The sequence below is a fragment of the Sphaerodactylus townsendi genome, linkage group LG12 (assembly GCF_021028975.2).
Source record: "Sphaerodactylus townsendi isolate TG3544 linkage group LG12, MPM_Stown_v2.3, whole genome shotgun sequence".
Taxonomy (NCBI): domain Eukaryota; kingdom Metazoa; phylum Chordata; class Lepidosauria; order Squamata; family Sphaerodactylidae; genus Sphaerodactylus; species Sphaerodactylus townsendi.
The window spans coordinates 13,781,057-13,798,662 of record NC_059436.1 but is presented as its reverse complement, the minus strand read 5'-3'; the positions used below and the strand labels follow the sequence as shown (position 1 = coordinate 13,798,662).

The following is a 17,606-nucleotide window of genomic DNA, read 5'->3' as shown; positions in this document are numbered from 1 at the left end:
GATGTTCAGGAACTACAATTCCCATCAGCCCCTACCAGCATGGCCAATTGGCCATGCTGACAGAGGCTGATGGGAATTGTAGTTCCTGAACATCTGGAGAGCCGCAGGTTCCCTACCCCTGGTTTAAGCAGTCAATGTTGTGGTTGGGCCAGGCAAATTACTTATCCTCTTCAGGTGATGATACATCAACCCAACTGGCAGCTTACCAACTACATGTGTTAGGAGTACATGATCTGTGCAATGCACTCAGTATGCCCACTCATTGTGTTGTGTGAATTGGTCATCTCATATATTTTCTAGTTTGCATGTGTGAAAGCTTTACAACCATGGAAAATCTGCATGTTGCTCAATATACTTGCAGCCCCATTCAAGGGGGGGGGGAGCTGGAAGTGTTCCAGGAAGTGACATGCTGCTGTACCGGCACATTCACCCTCCTCAGAGTACTTAGGCAAAGGGGCAGACGTTCTGGTAGTTGCGCATCCTGTAGCCCAGCTGCCGCAAAATCAGAATGTTTGAGCCACGGTGGGGCTGTACTGACATCCTTCTTAGATGTCAGCATGGGGAGGGCACAGCGTGGTGATCCAGCCCTTAGAAGTACACCACCCTTTTGACAGCATGTGTCCTTTAAGCCCTATGGGGCTTTCCAGCAGCGGGGGAGTTTGGGGGCTTTCCTGAGCTCCCTGCGCTGCCGGAAAGCCCTATTATTATTTATTTATTTGTTCCACTTATATACCGCCCTCCCCCGAGGGGCTCAGGGCGACAGGGGGGTGCTACTCCAGCAGTACATCCTGCCACCTCGAGGTTTGGATGGGACTGTTAAATAGCCATGTGTGTCGAATGCTTCATAGGGACCGTGTGGTCCTAGAAGTTGTGTACGGTGTCCTTTCAGTTTATATGAATGTAATGTTTGAAGAGGCCCTGTGTGGCTGGAAACAATAAAGAGCTTCCATTTCTCTCTTCTCCCTTCTTCCCTGCCATTTGTAAAGTGACCTCTACAGGCATTGGTAAATCTTGATGCTATAATACACATTACTTAGAGGGACCCCTGGTACTAAGTTGATACCAAGCATGCCTTGAGCGGTTGCTTCCTGAGAAGTATCTATCGGATGAATGCATTCGTGTTTACATTTTTGGTGGATCTCTCTCTCTCTCTCTCTCTCTCTCTCTCTCTCTCTCTCTCTCTCACACACACACACACACACACACACACACACACACACACAGAGAGAGAGAGAGAGAGAGAGAGAGAACTGGGCTGAAAACCATTCAAGGTGCATGACTAAAAATGTAACAAGTGAACTAGCTGTCATTGCCTTCAGTGGGGCCATTCTGCCATGAAATTATGTTTTAATATTATATCACAAACATCCTTACTTTGATCCAGTAGATTGCAGACCTAGTAGACGGCTGTGCAAGCTAAACAGACTCTTGCAAAGGGATGAGAATGCATAAATTCCCATCACTGTCCCAGATCACAGCGGTTGCTTGTTTTCTACAGATAACTGTGTGCAAAAACATTTCAGCATGGAACTTGTTGTTTGATTGTGTAGACACAGGTGCAGGTGAAATCTGTGGGGTTTACTTTCATATAAATGTTACTAAGATCAGATATAATGCAGAATGCTACTATCACAAGTGTAGCTGTGAATGAACATGCCCACAGCCTAAGGCAGTGGTGGCGAACCTATGACACGGGTGCCAGAGGTGGCACTCAGAGCCCTCTCTGTGGGCACGCGCAAACAGAGTCACCCCCACCCACCCCCACACACATCTAGGCTGGCCTGGGCTGCTGGGCTCGATTATTAGCATTAAACCTAAGACCTAGTTTTGGGGAAGCAGGTAACCCTGTTAAGTGCTGTTAAACCCCACTGATTTTCATGCGAAGAACTAAAGCGTGATCCTTTTCCTGGGAGTAAGCTTGGTTGCTGGCAATGGGGCTTGCTTCTGAGTAGACCCTCCTAGGGTCGTGATTCACCCGTTGGAACAGCTGCACCGTTGCTTCAAAGCAAAGCCACCGACTACCACCAAGCTTACTCCCGAGTAACGCACGCCTCGGAGCCAACCGTTTTTTCTAAACTAAAACCTGAGTATTCAGGTTAAATTGCCGTGTTGGCACTTTGCGACAAATAAGTGGGTCTTGGGGTTGCCATTTGGGCACTCGGTCTCGAAAAGGTTCGCCATCTCTGGCCTAAGGCAGACTTTCCTTCATACAGTTGTTAGGCATTCTTTGCAGAGGAGGAGCTTCAGAATTGGCTTGAAAACCTGCTCGTAGAAAAGAACTTGGCAACAAGGATTGGTCAGTGGAGGGAGCTGGATGCTGCCGAGTAAAACTAAACGGGGTATTAATCAAACAGATTATTTTCCAATGATTTTTGCTTGCATTCATTTCCTAATAATAATTTTCTGCATATTGACAAAAGTTAGGAAAAGCAGTAAGTTCTAAATGTTGTGAAATCTGCTGTTTGAGTATAGATAGCCCCAATGACAGCTGTATGCATTTGCTTGGCTTGCCAGCTAGTGAGCTTAAACTCCAGTCTGGAAAATTTAAAATACTTTCCATGGTACAATAGTGTACTTACTGCCAGGTAAACCATCATCCTTTCCATTCAGTTGTGCAGGTTGGTTGACTCTGGGTTTTTTCCCCCCTTCCATCCATTTCCCTACATATTTCTAATTGCAATTGATGATGCGTACAGAAGGCAGGTGGTTGAAAAAGGAAAAGGGTTCATGTATCTTACTTTACTCGGTTTTCTGATTTTTGGGCGAACCTAATTGAGTTTGTTAAGAACTTCCAAATTATTATGTTGCTTTCTTCCAGGTTGTTATGTTAGGAATGATTGCACATGGCAATAGTGCAAATTCAAAATGCAGGGAAAAGGTGATGCCAATTTCCTAACGCAGTAAAATTGACAAAGCAAAAATATTCAATGCCAACAGTGGAGTATTTTCTGAACTTCATCTTCTACCACAGAGACATCTTGTATTGTGGAATGTATATGCAAAATCCTTGCTAATCAATATTATGGCATATGTTTGCCACATTTGGCACCTATTTTTTTCTCATCTGGTGAAGCTTTCCAGTATGTTTTCCAGCCCCTTGCTATAATGAATAAATTGGGAGACCCATCTATATGTTTCAAATGTGTTATAAAATGTTTTTGCTTCCAGTAGAAAATATTCCTTCTGCCTAAGCCAAGTGTGTGCCAAACTTCCTTATAGTATTCATATTAAAATAGTCCTAAATCAAAAGTGTTTTTTGGCTCTAGTATGTTTCATTCCCTTATGAAAACTGATATAGCCCACAGAGGAATAGTTAAAATTCAGGAAATTCTGTCTGGCAAAGGGAGACTACAGTTTCTCTGTTTTATTTTGTGATTTTCTGAATCTAAAAAAGCCTTCAACTTCCTCACAGAATTGTATTAAAGGTAGAAAAGGTAATGGTAGTCCTTTGTGCAAGAACTGGGTTATTATGACCCATGTGGTGATGTTAGTAGGCAGACTGTGTTTTTGGGGTGGTTTGCTATGGCCATCCCCAGTGGTCTACACTTTACCCCCACAAGCTGGGTACTTATTTTCCTGACCTCAGGAAGATGGAAGGCTGAGTCAACCTTGAACTGGCTACCTGAAACCGACTTATATCAAACTTGAACTCAAGTCATGAGCAGATCTTTGACAGCAGTACTGAAAACGTGAAATATTTCCTTGCCCTCATGTTTGATGAGTTTTTCCCCTTCTGCCTTTTGAGATTTTGAAGTTCTTTATCTTGCTTAATGTCAAAGTAACTGAAAGGAAAGTTAAACTTGGAAACATTTCCCTAATGCCCTGGCACTGTAACTGTGTATTTCTACGGTTTCTACATCTACGGTTTGATGTTTGGCGAACTTATGGGGAGAAATTTATGATTAGAACTACATTATTTGCACATACCTAGTTCTTCCTTGTCAACTATTTTTGAAGTCTTTTTCAAATCTAGAATGGACTCGCTTGCAGTCAGGGTACTCTTTTAACAAAATGATTTCTTTGTTTGTTTGTTTGTTTGTTTATTTATTTGACTTTTATACCGCCCCATCCCCGAGGGGCTCCGGGCGGTGTACAACATAAAATACAGTTACAAATAAAGTTGCTAAAACATTTAAAACAGCGATAAGAATAATAAGAGGCGTTCAACAAACCCCGTTTTTAAAAATCCTCCCCAAGAGGGAGGGACGGTGAGTCCCATTAGATGGAAAAGGCCCAGATGTAAAGAGCCAATGGGGGGGGTAGTGGCACCTTCAGCGGCTGGTCCCTCCAAAGGCCCGGCGGAACAACTCCGTCTTACAGGCCCTGCGGAACTCGCTAAGGTCCCGCAGGGCTTGGACAGCCAGAGGAAGAGTGTTCCACCTGGCCAGGGCCAGAGCCATAAAGGCCCTGGCCCGCGTGGAGGCCAGCTGCATCATTGAGGGGCCAGGGACCACTAGTAGATTGGCCTCCACCGAACGGAGAGGCCGTGCAGGGACATATGGGGTGATGCGGTCTCGAAGATACGAGGGTCCCAGGCCGCGTAAGGCCTTAAAGGTTTACACTCTAATGCTTAAGACCTTAGAAGCTTGCTACACAGATTTCATCAAGTGATTAAGCAATTCCTGGACTTTATTATTTTATTGTAAAGGTTGTGAAATGATTTGAATGCATGAACTTTCATATACAGAGTCAGTCCGTTGGTTTATAAGGGTCAGTTAGAAGCAACTTGACAACAGTACACACACACACACACAGAGAGAGAGACACACAGACACACACACACAGACACACACACACAGACACACACACACAGACACACACAGACACACACACACACACACAGACACACACACACACACACACACACAGAGTGTTCTAACTGGAAAATGGGTGCATTCCTGGGCTGAAGCCCACTGAGAACCCACATAAGTCAGCCCCCGCCCCCCCAGGAATGCCCTTTGAATGTTACACTGATGCCAGTGTGGGCTCCTGTGCCGGAGGAGCACGGCTGCAGAGGCTTGAATGGTGCCTGGATGTTACATTGCCACCCTGCAGCCCAACACCCTGTCACGCCCTGCAGCAGGGAAGATGCCGCTTGTTTGCACTGTGTGCGTGCATGCGCGTGTGCATCACACTGGTTCCAAAGCCTCCTTTCTGTGCCTCCCCCTCCCCCTTTGGATTGCACAGTTAGTGTGAGTTAGTAGGCACAATCTAGCTAAAATTACTATTTTTAAAATCCAGTGGGTTTTAGTAAAACAGTTTTAAGCATAGTTTTGGCTGATTTCTTGTCACACTTGCTATAATAACTCACCACTTATCATATAGAGCACCTTGTGTCCTTGAATTGTGAGCATTTGATCATGCGCTTGTTACATGAAAACACTTTCATATGATTTATTTTATTTCATAATTAGTTTGACATGGATAAATAGTTATTCCTCAGGAAGAATCTGGGTACTTGCCACTGATTATAATTCTTGTGAGACTGCTTTGCTACAGATCTGAAGGTTTAAACATGTGTGAAAAATGAGAATTTTCATGTAATGCAAATTTGAATCTTGGGCTGCTAGTCCATTAAGAAATGTATTGCATCAATTGTATACAATTCAGAGATTGTGATGACCCTGTATGCTTCTGTGCCCTGGAATTGATGCTGTTGTAACACAAAGAATCTAGTTTTATTGGGGTGATTTTTCCAGGGAAGGACTGGTTACACAAATTATATATAGTATATAGCAAAATCTTTGTCTGATGAACGCTTGTTATGAAATGTCAAGGGACTTTTTAATTTGATGAGTGATCCTATAAAATATCCTCTTATGATAAATTTGTTCAATTACATTTCAATGTAGAGGCAAGGTTTATTTGTTAGTGCCTTACTTATCTTAAAATGCAGTAAAGTGGTTGGTTATAAGAAAATTTCTACAATCTGCAATAAATATTTATGGGAAATTTTCTGAATGCTAATTTTCTAACATTTGATAACTAGGGATTTAATTTTTGTGCTTTTTGCTATCAGGGATTTTCCTGGTACACTAGATGGACTTATTTTAATTGATATGTCAAATAAGATGCTTAAGTGCAAATATTTGTGTTCTACTAAATATTTTCAAACACTACATGTTATCAAACACAGTCATTGATGTAAAATGTCTTGTAGTAATCTGCATTTGCATCTGTTGATTATGCATGCCTGATTTATTCTTGTTAAATGACCAGGTATTTCTCCTTTTTCTTCCCCCTCACTGTTGCTTCCTTGCCACAGCTTTCACTCCCAGAGGAACAGAATGAAGTAACAAGAAATGGCTGTGAATCCAAGGAACTTGTCTACCTTGTACAGGTCTCTTGTCAGGTAAATGCCATAACCTCTCTCTGTTTTGATGTCTATATTTTGCTATTTTGCTTTTCTTTAAAATGGGGGAAGTACTGATGCGTTAATGAGGGGGGCTTATGTTGCAGCAATATATGCATCTTAAAGTGGCAGGTTTGCAAATGTCTGTACCTATCCGTCTGCATGTATTAGGTATGTAGTGGGCTTAATTTTCATGCCAATGAAATGGTGGTTCAGGGATTAGAAATGGGCTGTAACTATTTCATGGATAGTTTAACAAATGTTCATCTGGGGGTACTGAAAAAAGCTATGCAAAAGGTTGAGATTGGGTGTATTTTTTTTAACCACAGGTTTAGACATGCAAATGAATCCATTGATAACTGAAATTGCCTGAGTTTATACTTGAAACTTACATTTTAAGGTTTCATTTAGGGTAGATTCTAACATGGAAAAGAGATATTTATATTTTGGTTTCCTTTTTATTGCTCCACCATCTACAGACAATACTTGAATGTATTCTTTCATTGGTTCCAGTGATTGCCCTGTTAAAGAAACTGGTTATGTGCTTGGCAAAATACCCTTAAGGATAAAAGTCAGATTGTGGATAACACTTTAGACTCTTTCTTTCTTGCTTAGCATCATCTCTGATAAAAGCTGTTATGTAGAACCCCTATGTTATACCTGTGAAAACCTAACTTATTCTGGTTGAACTGTATAGTATTACAAAGAGTTTTGACTTAAATAGCAGTTAGTGGTCCATTCTGCACAGCACAAACAAAACATCCTGAGGACATTATAAGAAGTGTTTTGGGGAGGAACTCTGCACATCTTTTTCCCCAAAACATCTTCTGGATGTTTTATTTCTGTTCAACTCTCGGTACTTAGAAAATGCTAAACTAGTGATTTCCCCCCCTGAACTCGCTTTGAAAACGTCTCCTGCTTGCTGTACAGAGAGCAAGAGATGTTTTATTTTTCTCGCTTTCCCTCCAGCTCTCCCTTTTGGTTTCTGAGCAAGCAACTTGCTCCTGCCATTTTCTGCCAGCTTCTGGAGCCTCCGTGCATTTGTTGCCATTTGCTTAAGGTTTCCCACAGAGGTTTTTCTCAGCTAGCAGCTCATCTGCTTGCTATTTCCCTGTGAAAAGTTCCCGACTCTCATGGCCACACAGCCTGAAAAACCCACAACAACCAGCTCCCAAATAAAGTAAATTTTCCCTGGCAATCCCACCCACATTCCATTTTTTCTTTTGGATTAGTTAGCTACGACAATATGATATGAGAATCACAGCCCCTTGGAGGGCTGGTCTACCTGCTGTTAAGAAGCATTAAATAGACCTGAAAGTGAGAGCTTGGGGTGGGTGGGTGGGGGCTGGATAAAGAACCCCTCTCCCTGCCAATGTATTTTTTGTCCACTATGTGCAGACAAAAAATAGTTCCTTTTAAAACTTTTACAAAACGTTTTATTTGTGTTGTTCAGAAAGGACCAATGGTTTGCTATCTCCTGTATGGAAAAAGTCTGTGGAATGAAATGCAAAGTGTAGAAATACTAGGCATTTACTGTCATAAGACATTGGAGAGGAAACAAGATACATATAGGTGATTTCTCATGTATGTTTGTTCTGTCTCTGAAGCAGACAGCAAAGGAAACAGCAGGCTTTCCCCGCAAAGCAGATTCTGTAGGCTTCTGTTGCTTGTCTGTTTTGATTAGTTGAATTCGGACTTAGTTTATTTCTTTTCTATATTGTAAACTGTGCTAAAACTGCATATTTATATATGTCTGTAAATGCTTATTTTTAAAAATGAACTTTGATAGACTAATATCATTGGGAGGGAAGAAGTTGATTTCATGGTTATATGGAGTTATTTTTTAAAAAATATATATGTTCACAGACATCAAGATTTTCAGTTGCAGACTGGATGTTAAATTTTAAAAGCATTGCAACTGCTAACAGAGCAGGATTGCAAAACTAAGCTGAGTCCACATGTATCTGCTTTAGCCAAGTGAACTATGGATAACAATGTGAGAATTTACATTTGATATCTTTAGAGTCCCTTAAAAATATACCCTTGATAAAGATGCATGGCATTTATGCATACTTGCATGTAGTTCTATAGAGAATATGAATATAAACATCAATTGAAATTCCTCCAGCCCACTAATCATGGCTGCATATTCCATAGTCAATCTATGTGAGGAATTTAGTTATGGACATTTTGGAAGACATTGATTCATAGGGTCGCCATGAGTCGGAAGCAACTTGACAGTTCAACACACACACACACACACACACACACACACACACACACACACACACACACACACTCACTCACTCACTCACTCACTCACTCACTCACTCACTCTCTCTCTCTCTCTCGAGGAGGACGGGGAGTTGTTCTTGTTGGCAGCAGAGGGCAGAACTTGCAATAATGGATATAAATTATGTTGAGAAAGGTTCTGACTATATATTAGGAAAAAAGTTTTTTCAGTAAGAGTTATGCAACAGTGGGAAGGTGACGGTGGGAAGGTGGCGAGCTCTCCCTCACTGGAAGTCTTTAAGCAGCAGTTGGACAAATACTTTTCTGGGGTGCTCTAGGGCTGATCCTGCACTAAGCAGGGGGTTGGACTAGATGGCTTGTATGGACTTTTCCAACTCTGTGATTCTGTGATGTCAATATAGAGCATTGGCCAACCAAAGTGAACTCCAGTTCTGGGAAATCAATGTTTGCAGTTTCTGATGGGCGAGAAGAAAGTTCCTGTGAAGATCAGTTTTGGCATCAAATGGGTGAATTCTGCCAGTGATTAATCAGCCAGATATCTATGCTGTGTTGGCTCCTTCTAATAATTGCTGCCAATATGCTTCCTTCACATTTTCCCATTTCTTCACAGATGAGTTTGCAGGGTGTGGGCAAAATACCACCTGTGCTTTCTCTTTCAGTTGCAACTAATGTTTGGGTTGAATTATACAGTGGATTGCTGTAGGTGGAAGAGGAAACTGTTTTTGTTGACACCCCCCCCCCCCCGGGCGAGCAGTGTTCAAGGGGTATTTGGGGATCCAGGTGGGGAGGCACAAAAATCTCTCTCGGCCACAGAAACCTAAGTCTTTTTTTATTCCTTTTTCTAAACAATGTTCCAGGGGGTGCTCTGTCACTAAGTTAAACCTTATTGGCTTTGCATTCAAGCCACATAATTGTGTTTTTGGCTACAGTCCTGCTTTAATTGCACCTTTTTTCATGTACCATTTGGTTTCTGACTGAACACCTCTTTGTAATGTTCCATCAATGGAGTCTATAGCCCACATGTTTACTTCAAACATGCCCAGCTTCTCCTAATGCTGGGACCCAGATTTTAAGATTCTGGTGGTGGTGTATGTTGCTCAAAGAAGAAAGACAGATCCTAATGAATAGTAAATACTAATACTGTTGAAACAAGTAAGACTTCTACTTTTTTTTTCTGTATGGATCAATTGAATTTTGAAACAACAATACCTTTTGGGCAACTAACTCAAATATATAATAAAAAGTAAACTGTAATGACGTTTCATAGTCCTGTGAATTTATCAAAAATTATTGTTCTTTTATCGATATATCTGTAGAGCTGTAACATCTAGTCAGTTTAGTAGCACTTTAAAGATTAACCAAATTTCTGGCAGGGTATGAACGCTATACTACTACAGACAAACTTGGCTACCTATCGTGATCTATCTTTATCAGAATGTTATATTCTGCAATAAATTGGCACTAGTTTAGCTAATCAGCAGAAACCAATCTCCACTTAAATCATTTACAGTTCTTACAGCTCCATCCGGGGGGCGGGGGGGGGGGGCTGAAAGGGCTCTAAGCGGTGGCATGGTCTTGCGCCGGCACGTTCCCCCTCCCTGGGACAATTATCCCAGTGAGGGGGTAGACACTCTGGTGGTCACATGTCCCAAAGGCCCACCACTGCAAAACCTGCAAGTTAAGGTTGCAGCAGGGCTGTGCTGGCATCCAGCTCAGACACCAGCATGGTGGGGGGGGGGCAGGGTGTTAGGGCCGGTTGCAGCACACCTGCCCTCAGATATTTGCTACCCTTCTGGCAATGCATGCCCTTTGAATTCTATGGGGCTTTCTTGTAGTGGGGGAGTTTCAGGGCTTTCCCGAGCTCCTTGTACCACCAGAAGGACCTATTGGAGGTGGCGGGGCAGTGCCACACTGGCGTCAAGTCCCTCCACTGCCAGGGTTTGGATGAGGCTGCCTACATTTATGTAGCATGTTAGTATTCAAATAACTTTATATTTTTTCTACTCTTTGACAAATGTATAAGGTAAAGTGATGCTTTTTTGGTGCAAAAGCAAGATTTAAATGGGGTGCCTCATGATAGCTTACTTTCTATGATATGCCAGTTCCCTGGTTAAAGACAACTGTTCTTTTCAATCTGTGGTTGAACCCTGCCTTGCTGCCTGAAGAACTACATGACAATCAGGAACCCGACCAAATTGTAATGCTCACTGAAGAAAAACCATAACTGCTAGCTTGTCCTTTTACATCTCAACAGTGATTTTTTTCCACCCTGAAAACAGAAACATTGCTTTGTCGGAATAAGAACAGGGCAGTTGTGGTAGAATGGATTATCAACTTTTGCATGCCAGATTACTAATAGAGAATTAAAAGAAGGGGAGAATAGTGTTGCTAATTGAATAGCTTGGAACTGGCCTAATAGGAGTTTTCCTCTGACGTGGAATGGCTGTGTGTCTGCTGAAATGTTTGCTGTGCTGTAAAAGCTGGCTGGTTTCAAAATCAGCTAATCTGGATCTAAATAAAATTAGCCTGGCAGAGCTACTGAGAGGGGGCTGAATGTTGAAGTATGTTGTTTTTAATGTGGATGTAACCAAGCTGCCAAAGCCTAGTTCCACAGCTGAACAAAATTTCTTTTTACATGGCAAAAACAAAGTGATATAATTTGCGACGTATAGAGCTAGAAAGAAGTTAGAAAACATTTTAAATTATGTGGAGCATTGAACAGATCAGAGGCAGACTAGATAAAATAAATGAGGCTTTTCTCTTGCCTCTTACTGTGTGCAAAAATCTGAGTTTTTGTTTTACTGCCTTTTTCCAGGTCTATTACACAGTTCAATAATTCCTTATCTCTGGGGAGTGTCACAGTTTAGATGTCATCTTTCTTTTTAGAAACAATTGGGTACAGAAGATTCTGATTAGGTGCATGAGATTGAAAATAAAGAGTTTGGGAGCCCTACTACTGTTTCATTATCAAGCTACATGGCTGTTCTTTGAATAGCTGCTTGTTATCCAAGAGATGTGGAAAATTTGGGCATGCAGTAAGGGACTGGTAGAGGCCTAAATTTAAATTTGGTACTGGGAATGTGATGATGGTGAAAATGGGTTCTAGCACTTGTGTAGCCGAGCTGTTTTTCTTATGCAAAAACTGTTAGTTTTGTCTGTGGTGTATAAACGTATTGTGTAAACATCATGCCTAATCATTTTTAGGAAGCTTTTGTTGTGCAGTGAAGTTTTTGCTGGCAACAAAAATTGAAACTGTTAGCTGGTCTTTCAGCATACTGAAAATGCCCAAGTGGTATAAATGTACACATTAGTGTGATTGAGTCTTTCAAAACCATCTTCAGTAGGCAGGACTGCTGTATGCAAATGGTTTAAGGATGCCACTGTTTTGGTTCATAAAATAGTGAATGAAATCTTGCCTTCTGGAATTACCATTCACTCCATGAAGGGAGTGACTTAGAAGAGCTATGTAGAGTTGCATCCTTATCATTTGTTCACATATTCACCAGTATCATAAAGTGCTTCTATGGAAGTCTTTGGATAGTGATACTTAAGGAATGTGCTGAACTCACCAGATGCAAAGGAGAAGTCATCAGAATATAATTGCTGTTCATTTCCTCTTGTTTGGAAGTTTCCTTGATAAAGATGTTTCTGTTTCGTCCTTCTCGTTTGTTTTTAATTGTTGGTTTTATGTATGTGTACTATTTTATCCTTTATCTCTTAATTATTTGCCACCTTGAGGGCTCTAATTGAATGTAAAGGCAGCATACAGATATTTTATGTAAATAAATAGTATGTCTTGCCATGCTTAGCACAGTGCGAGACATCTACCAGCCACATGCTGATCCAACATATCAAGAAGGCTTTTTTCTCAATGTAACACCCAAATCACAAAATGTCACAGTCCACTGTACACTGCGTTGGTCAGACTGCACCTGGAGTACTGAGAGCAGTTTTGGAGGCGTCACTTCAAAAAGATGTAGACAGAATAGCATAGAGGACAATGATGAGAATAATCAGGGGCCTGGAGGCTGAGGGATGTGGGAATGTTCTACCTGGAGAAGAAGGGGTTGCAGGAGGACATGATTGTTCTCTTTAATTATTTGAAGGCTTGTCCCTTAGAGGAGGGTAGAGAGCTGTTCCTGTTGGCAGCAGAGGATAGGACTCACAATAATGGTTTAAATTATAGACAGAAAGATACTGTCTGAATATTAGACTTTTTTAAACAGAGTAGTTCAGCAGTGGAATTGGCTGCCTAGGTAGGGGTGGACAAACACTACTCAGGGTGCTCTAAGCTCATCCCACATTGAGCAAGAGGTTGGACTAGAAGGCTAGAAAACCCCCTTCCTACTCTGTGATTCTATGATCTTTTTCAGTGACCTTGAGCAGTCCAGTCTGGCACTCTGAAACAGAGTCATGCCGTTAGTAAAATAAAATAATTGGCACTGGTGCATTATAAATAAGTTCGGGATATCTATATTAACAGTGCTGAAGTGACACATTTAAGCAAGTGGTTCTTTCCCAAGGATAGGCTGATGGCGTTGATTGATGTCCATAGGTGGTTCAGAGTTATCTACAAATAGTTATTCATTTGCTGTCTTAGTGCTTTTCATTGGTGGGCTTTTAAATATTCCATCATTTAACGTTGGTGGTGCTAAAATCTCTCTGCCTGCTATGAGATTATGTTAGGTTATTGCACTCAATTTTCTGACATTTAGAAATAGTTTGCTACCCACAAATGTCTCCTCATCCCTTCCTCTTTTCTCCCTCAGTTCCTTGACCTATTACTCTTACCATGTATTTTAAATGGGATGTGACTGACAGCCAAGCTGTGAAGAAAGACCGGAAACTAATAAAGTGTTGAGAGAAGCAAATCCCTTTTCAAATAGCAAGAGATTTAGTCTGTATATTTTCCAGACTGCCATTCAGAAACAGATTAAATCAAGGGAAATAGTTGAGCATTACAGCTTTGGGTATTGGAAACTTTATTATTATTCTATTACCTGTTTATATGCTCTTGTGCCTCTTTACCTTCGTAAAACTATTCCTCTCAGCAACACTTGTTTGCTAAGTGGATATATTTGGGAAAGATTGCTTTGGGAGATTGGGTGGGTGGGAGGTAGATGGGGCAAACTCACTGGTGATGTCCAACAATTGTGCTGTCATAGTAAACTGGTTTGAGCTCAACAAACACTTCTGGAAAAACTTCAGGTACCTCTTTTTGTTCCAGAATTAGTTGGATGATCATTTTTGCATGTTTCATTATACGTATCAGATCCTTTATAGTGTTCCTTTTTATAAAAAATTCTGAACAGCTCTTGTATGAAGTATTCAAGTGAACTTATCTATAAAGAGTAACTGGCATTTTAAACACAAAGTTTTTTTGAAGGCTTACTTCAGATGCCATGTTATAATCTGCTTTGCATTCCCCACCCCCGTGGCTGTGGAAGTCAAGTTGTTTTGAAACTGAAATGTACTATGGTGTCCTGGATGCATATTAATTGTAATTAAAGTGGACAGGGAGACTGAACTAGTACTTGAACAAACAGCATATTATCATGAATTTGCATACCCACTTTAGCTCCAGTATAGTTGTCTTAATGAAAAATATCGTATAACTTACTGGTAATCTGGCATCAAGGAAAAAATCTTTGGCCTGCTGAATGTTGACCTCATGCTGTCGTTCTAATGCCTCAGTGTTCAAAGAATCCCATTGCATCGGAGGGTGCTTTTTCCTCCCCCTCCTCCACTTGAAAACAGAATTGAGCACTGGTATTAATATTTTAATATATGCACCCTAAGTATGTCTGTCAAATTTCATTACATGCCCAATTGAATATAATTGTATTGCAAAATAAACTTGGAATTCTTAATCAAGATTTGAAATTGTGTAGGATCTGAAGGTTGTGCTAATTGACATCCAGAAAAACATACATTCAGACACCTGTAGAAGCCACATTCATGACAGAGTAAAACCTCCAGTTGTATTGGGCGGGGGGGGGTGTTTCCCAGTCCTGCTTTGGAAGGCTTTTAACTTTAGGAAACCTGGTACTTGTAGTGGGGGACTGAAAAGACCATTTGTGTTTTTTTTTAAAATTTCATTAAGATTCAACATACTTAATCAGAACTACAGCAAACAAATACTTTGTGGAATACCATATATGGTAGTGTCAGCGGCAGACACTATAAAGAGATGCCAGGAGGCTTTTTACTCACTTCCCTAATCACCTTGGTCAATGCTACTAATTTCTCGGTGCAATCCATCAGTTAATTACATCTACTCCTCAGTATCTGTTATATTAATAAAAAGTACTATGTAAATTATGTTGGTATCTTAGCTGCATGTTCCCACTAGGTGTGGACTCCTGCATGTAGCTTAACCATATTTACCTGATGCTGTATATGGAAATAGGTCATACATTTTTATCCATCCTGACCTTACACATAGCCATAGCTATTATTTCTGATAAAATTGTACATCAAGATGCTCTGGATGGTTTTGGGCAATTTGTTAGCTAAACATTGTTGCCCAGGTCCACTACATTATGACACTTAAATGTTGCTTAGACATTTTCAAGCTTAACAGTGCAGTCCACTAGAGGGGAGGCAGTTTTGCAGTGGTCAGGGACAGCACCATTGAGATGCAGCTGTGACACCTCCAAAGAAGATTGAAGAAGGGAAAAAAGCCTAAAGTTCCAAACTCCCCCCCCTCCCCCACAACTCACTGTTCATTTTCAATAGGATGCTGTTTTTGTGGCTTTAAGTTGCCAGCAGTGTTCCCGGTGTTGAAAGGGGTTTTCCTGGGCTGAAAGTCCTGTGGAAGCCCACTAAAGTCTGATCCATCCCTGGGAACATCGTTGGAATGCCCCCACCCATTCTGATGTGGGCTCCTGCAGCAACCTCCGAGTTCAGATGCTGTAGAGCCATATGGTGCCCCACTGCCGGCTCATTTGCCCCTTATGCCAGCATCACATCCACGAATCTTTCTGATCTCCCACCTCCTGGGGGATTGTGCTGAAGTCCCAGAAAGAGAGATTCTCTTCTGCCATCTTGAGTGTCCTACAATGAGTTGGTTTCATAATATCATACTCTGTGCCCTACTCAGAGGTGGGATCCAACCAGTTCTCACAACTTCTCTAGAAGTGGTTACTAATTTTTTCTGAGTGCCGAGAAGGGGTTACTTAAGCAACCTCCCTGCCCAATAGGGACTGGAGGTGCATGTGTGCGGTGGCGCCGCTGTTTGAATCCCACCACCATCGGAACCTGTCATTAAAATTTTTGGATCCCACCACTGGCCCTACTGTCAGACTCCAGATCATGTTGATACTACACATTGTTTGCTGTAGCAGCCAGAAACATTTGTAATAAATATTCAGACCATAATTATGCCTCTTAATTTAAGGATATTATAACCTCTGTTTTCATATTTTGTACTTGAAGTGTGTATCTGAACTACTTATGCAAGATGTATATTGTTTGTATGAATGAATTATATTGTAATGACCAGTGGTTACAAGTAATGACTGACTAACTTGATGACCAATTAAGTCAGCTAAGCGAGCGATGTGTCTTTGTTGGCAAACTGTGTGCCACTGGCTACCCATCAGCCCAACATGGCTGGTCACATGGCTATCCTGGAAGTGTCATGATGCCATTGTGGGTATGGCAGAGACAATTCAGCATCCAACCTGGGGAGCTTAACACAAGTAGGCAAAGACATACTTTGAATGGTGGGGGAGCTCCCAGAGAGATCCAACATTTTCTTACCCTCCTACCCAGGTTGATACAGATGTTATAAACAGTTGAATTTGGGAAGCCATCTTTAGACCCGATGGCTCCTTTTCTGGAAGGACTGAAAGGGAAAGCCTAGTGGAAAGAAATTAAAAAATTCTCCACGAGGCCAATTCTTGGCATCATCAGGTGGAAGAGTCAGCTCAAGGAGGAAACTGAATGTCTATAACTGGAGTGACGCAAACAGTTGATGAACAACAACCAGTGGCTAGATAATCTTCCCACCTAGTTGTAGGTGATTCGGATGCCCAGCAAGTATTGGCCATTACGAATGCTGCAACAATCCATAGAATTAATTATCCAGTTTACCTTGCAAATTCTTTGCCCCTTTGGTTTTGCATTGGTTGAATAAGCAGGCAAATGATAAAGGCTACAAAGTACAAATGATAGAAGTACAAATGTGTGCAAAGGTGGAATACGGACAATGTTTCATCTTTTAGAACACTGTTTGTTATAGCTAATAGAGTGACAATATTTTACAAATGTTCAAGCATAATGAGCTCTTAGGAAAATGTTCAAGCATATGAGCTCTTGAAAGAAAAAACGAGCGCTGCTCTGCTCTGGTAGCTTTAGAGAAGGCTCAGATAATGAACGAGGCTTCTGAGAGCATTCAATCTTTTCCTTTTTACTGCATCTACATTTCACCCTTTTGGCATTTGCTTTTTTAAAAAAAATAATAATAATAAAGTTGACTCTGCAGCTGTGACTCTAAATCTTCTTTTTCAATCTGCTTGGCCTATTTCATTGGTACCATCCTAAGAGCTCTAAATACCTTCTGTCCACTAATGGAAGAATCAGATCTGGAGTTCTTTGGCTGTTTGTATGGTTAGCACAGTAATCATCTTAAATTTCTTTAGGGTTCTTTAGCAGTAGAGCCATGCAGTGCCCTGTTAGTCTAATAAGTGGATATTCAATCTTATACAACCAGTAAGTAAAGGAAGGAGATTATGTAAAGAATATCCTGTTACTAATTGGTCATAGCATCAGAAAAAACCCAAACAGCTTTGAGTTGAGCATATCTTCAAAGCTCACCTCGATTACAGTGAACGCCTGCTTAAAAAGCTTGTGTGATATTAACTGCCTATGCCCAAGTTCAGCAAAGTGCATATATGGCCATTAAGAAGAAGAATAGGATCTATATCCTGCTTTTCTCTCCTTTAAGGAGTCTCAAAGCAGTTTGCAAACTTCTTCCTTTCCTCTCATAAGAACAGAA

At 41.1% G+C, this 17,606-nt stretch overlaps 1 protein-coding gene across 5 annotated transcripts in view; it reads left to right on the top strand.

The window, feature by feature from the left end:
• The window catches only part of ARHGAP32 (Rho GTPase activating protein 32), a 250,212-nt gene that overhangs the window by 137,695 nt on the left and 94,911 nt on the right, over window positions 1–17,606 (top strand). For all 5 annotated transcript variants that reach the window (XM_048512260.1, XM_048512259.1, XM_048512258.1 and 2 more), the window contains exon 5: window positions 6,266–6,352. In XM_048512260.1, the coding sequence (XP_048368217.1) occupies window positions 6,266–6,352 (87 nt within the window). The remainder of the gene's footprint in view (window positions 1–6,265; window positions 6,353–17,606) is intronic.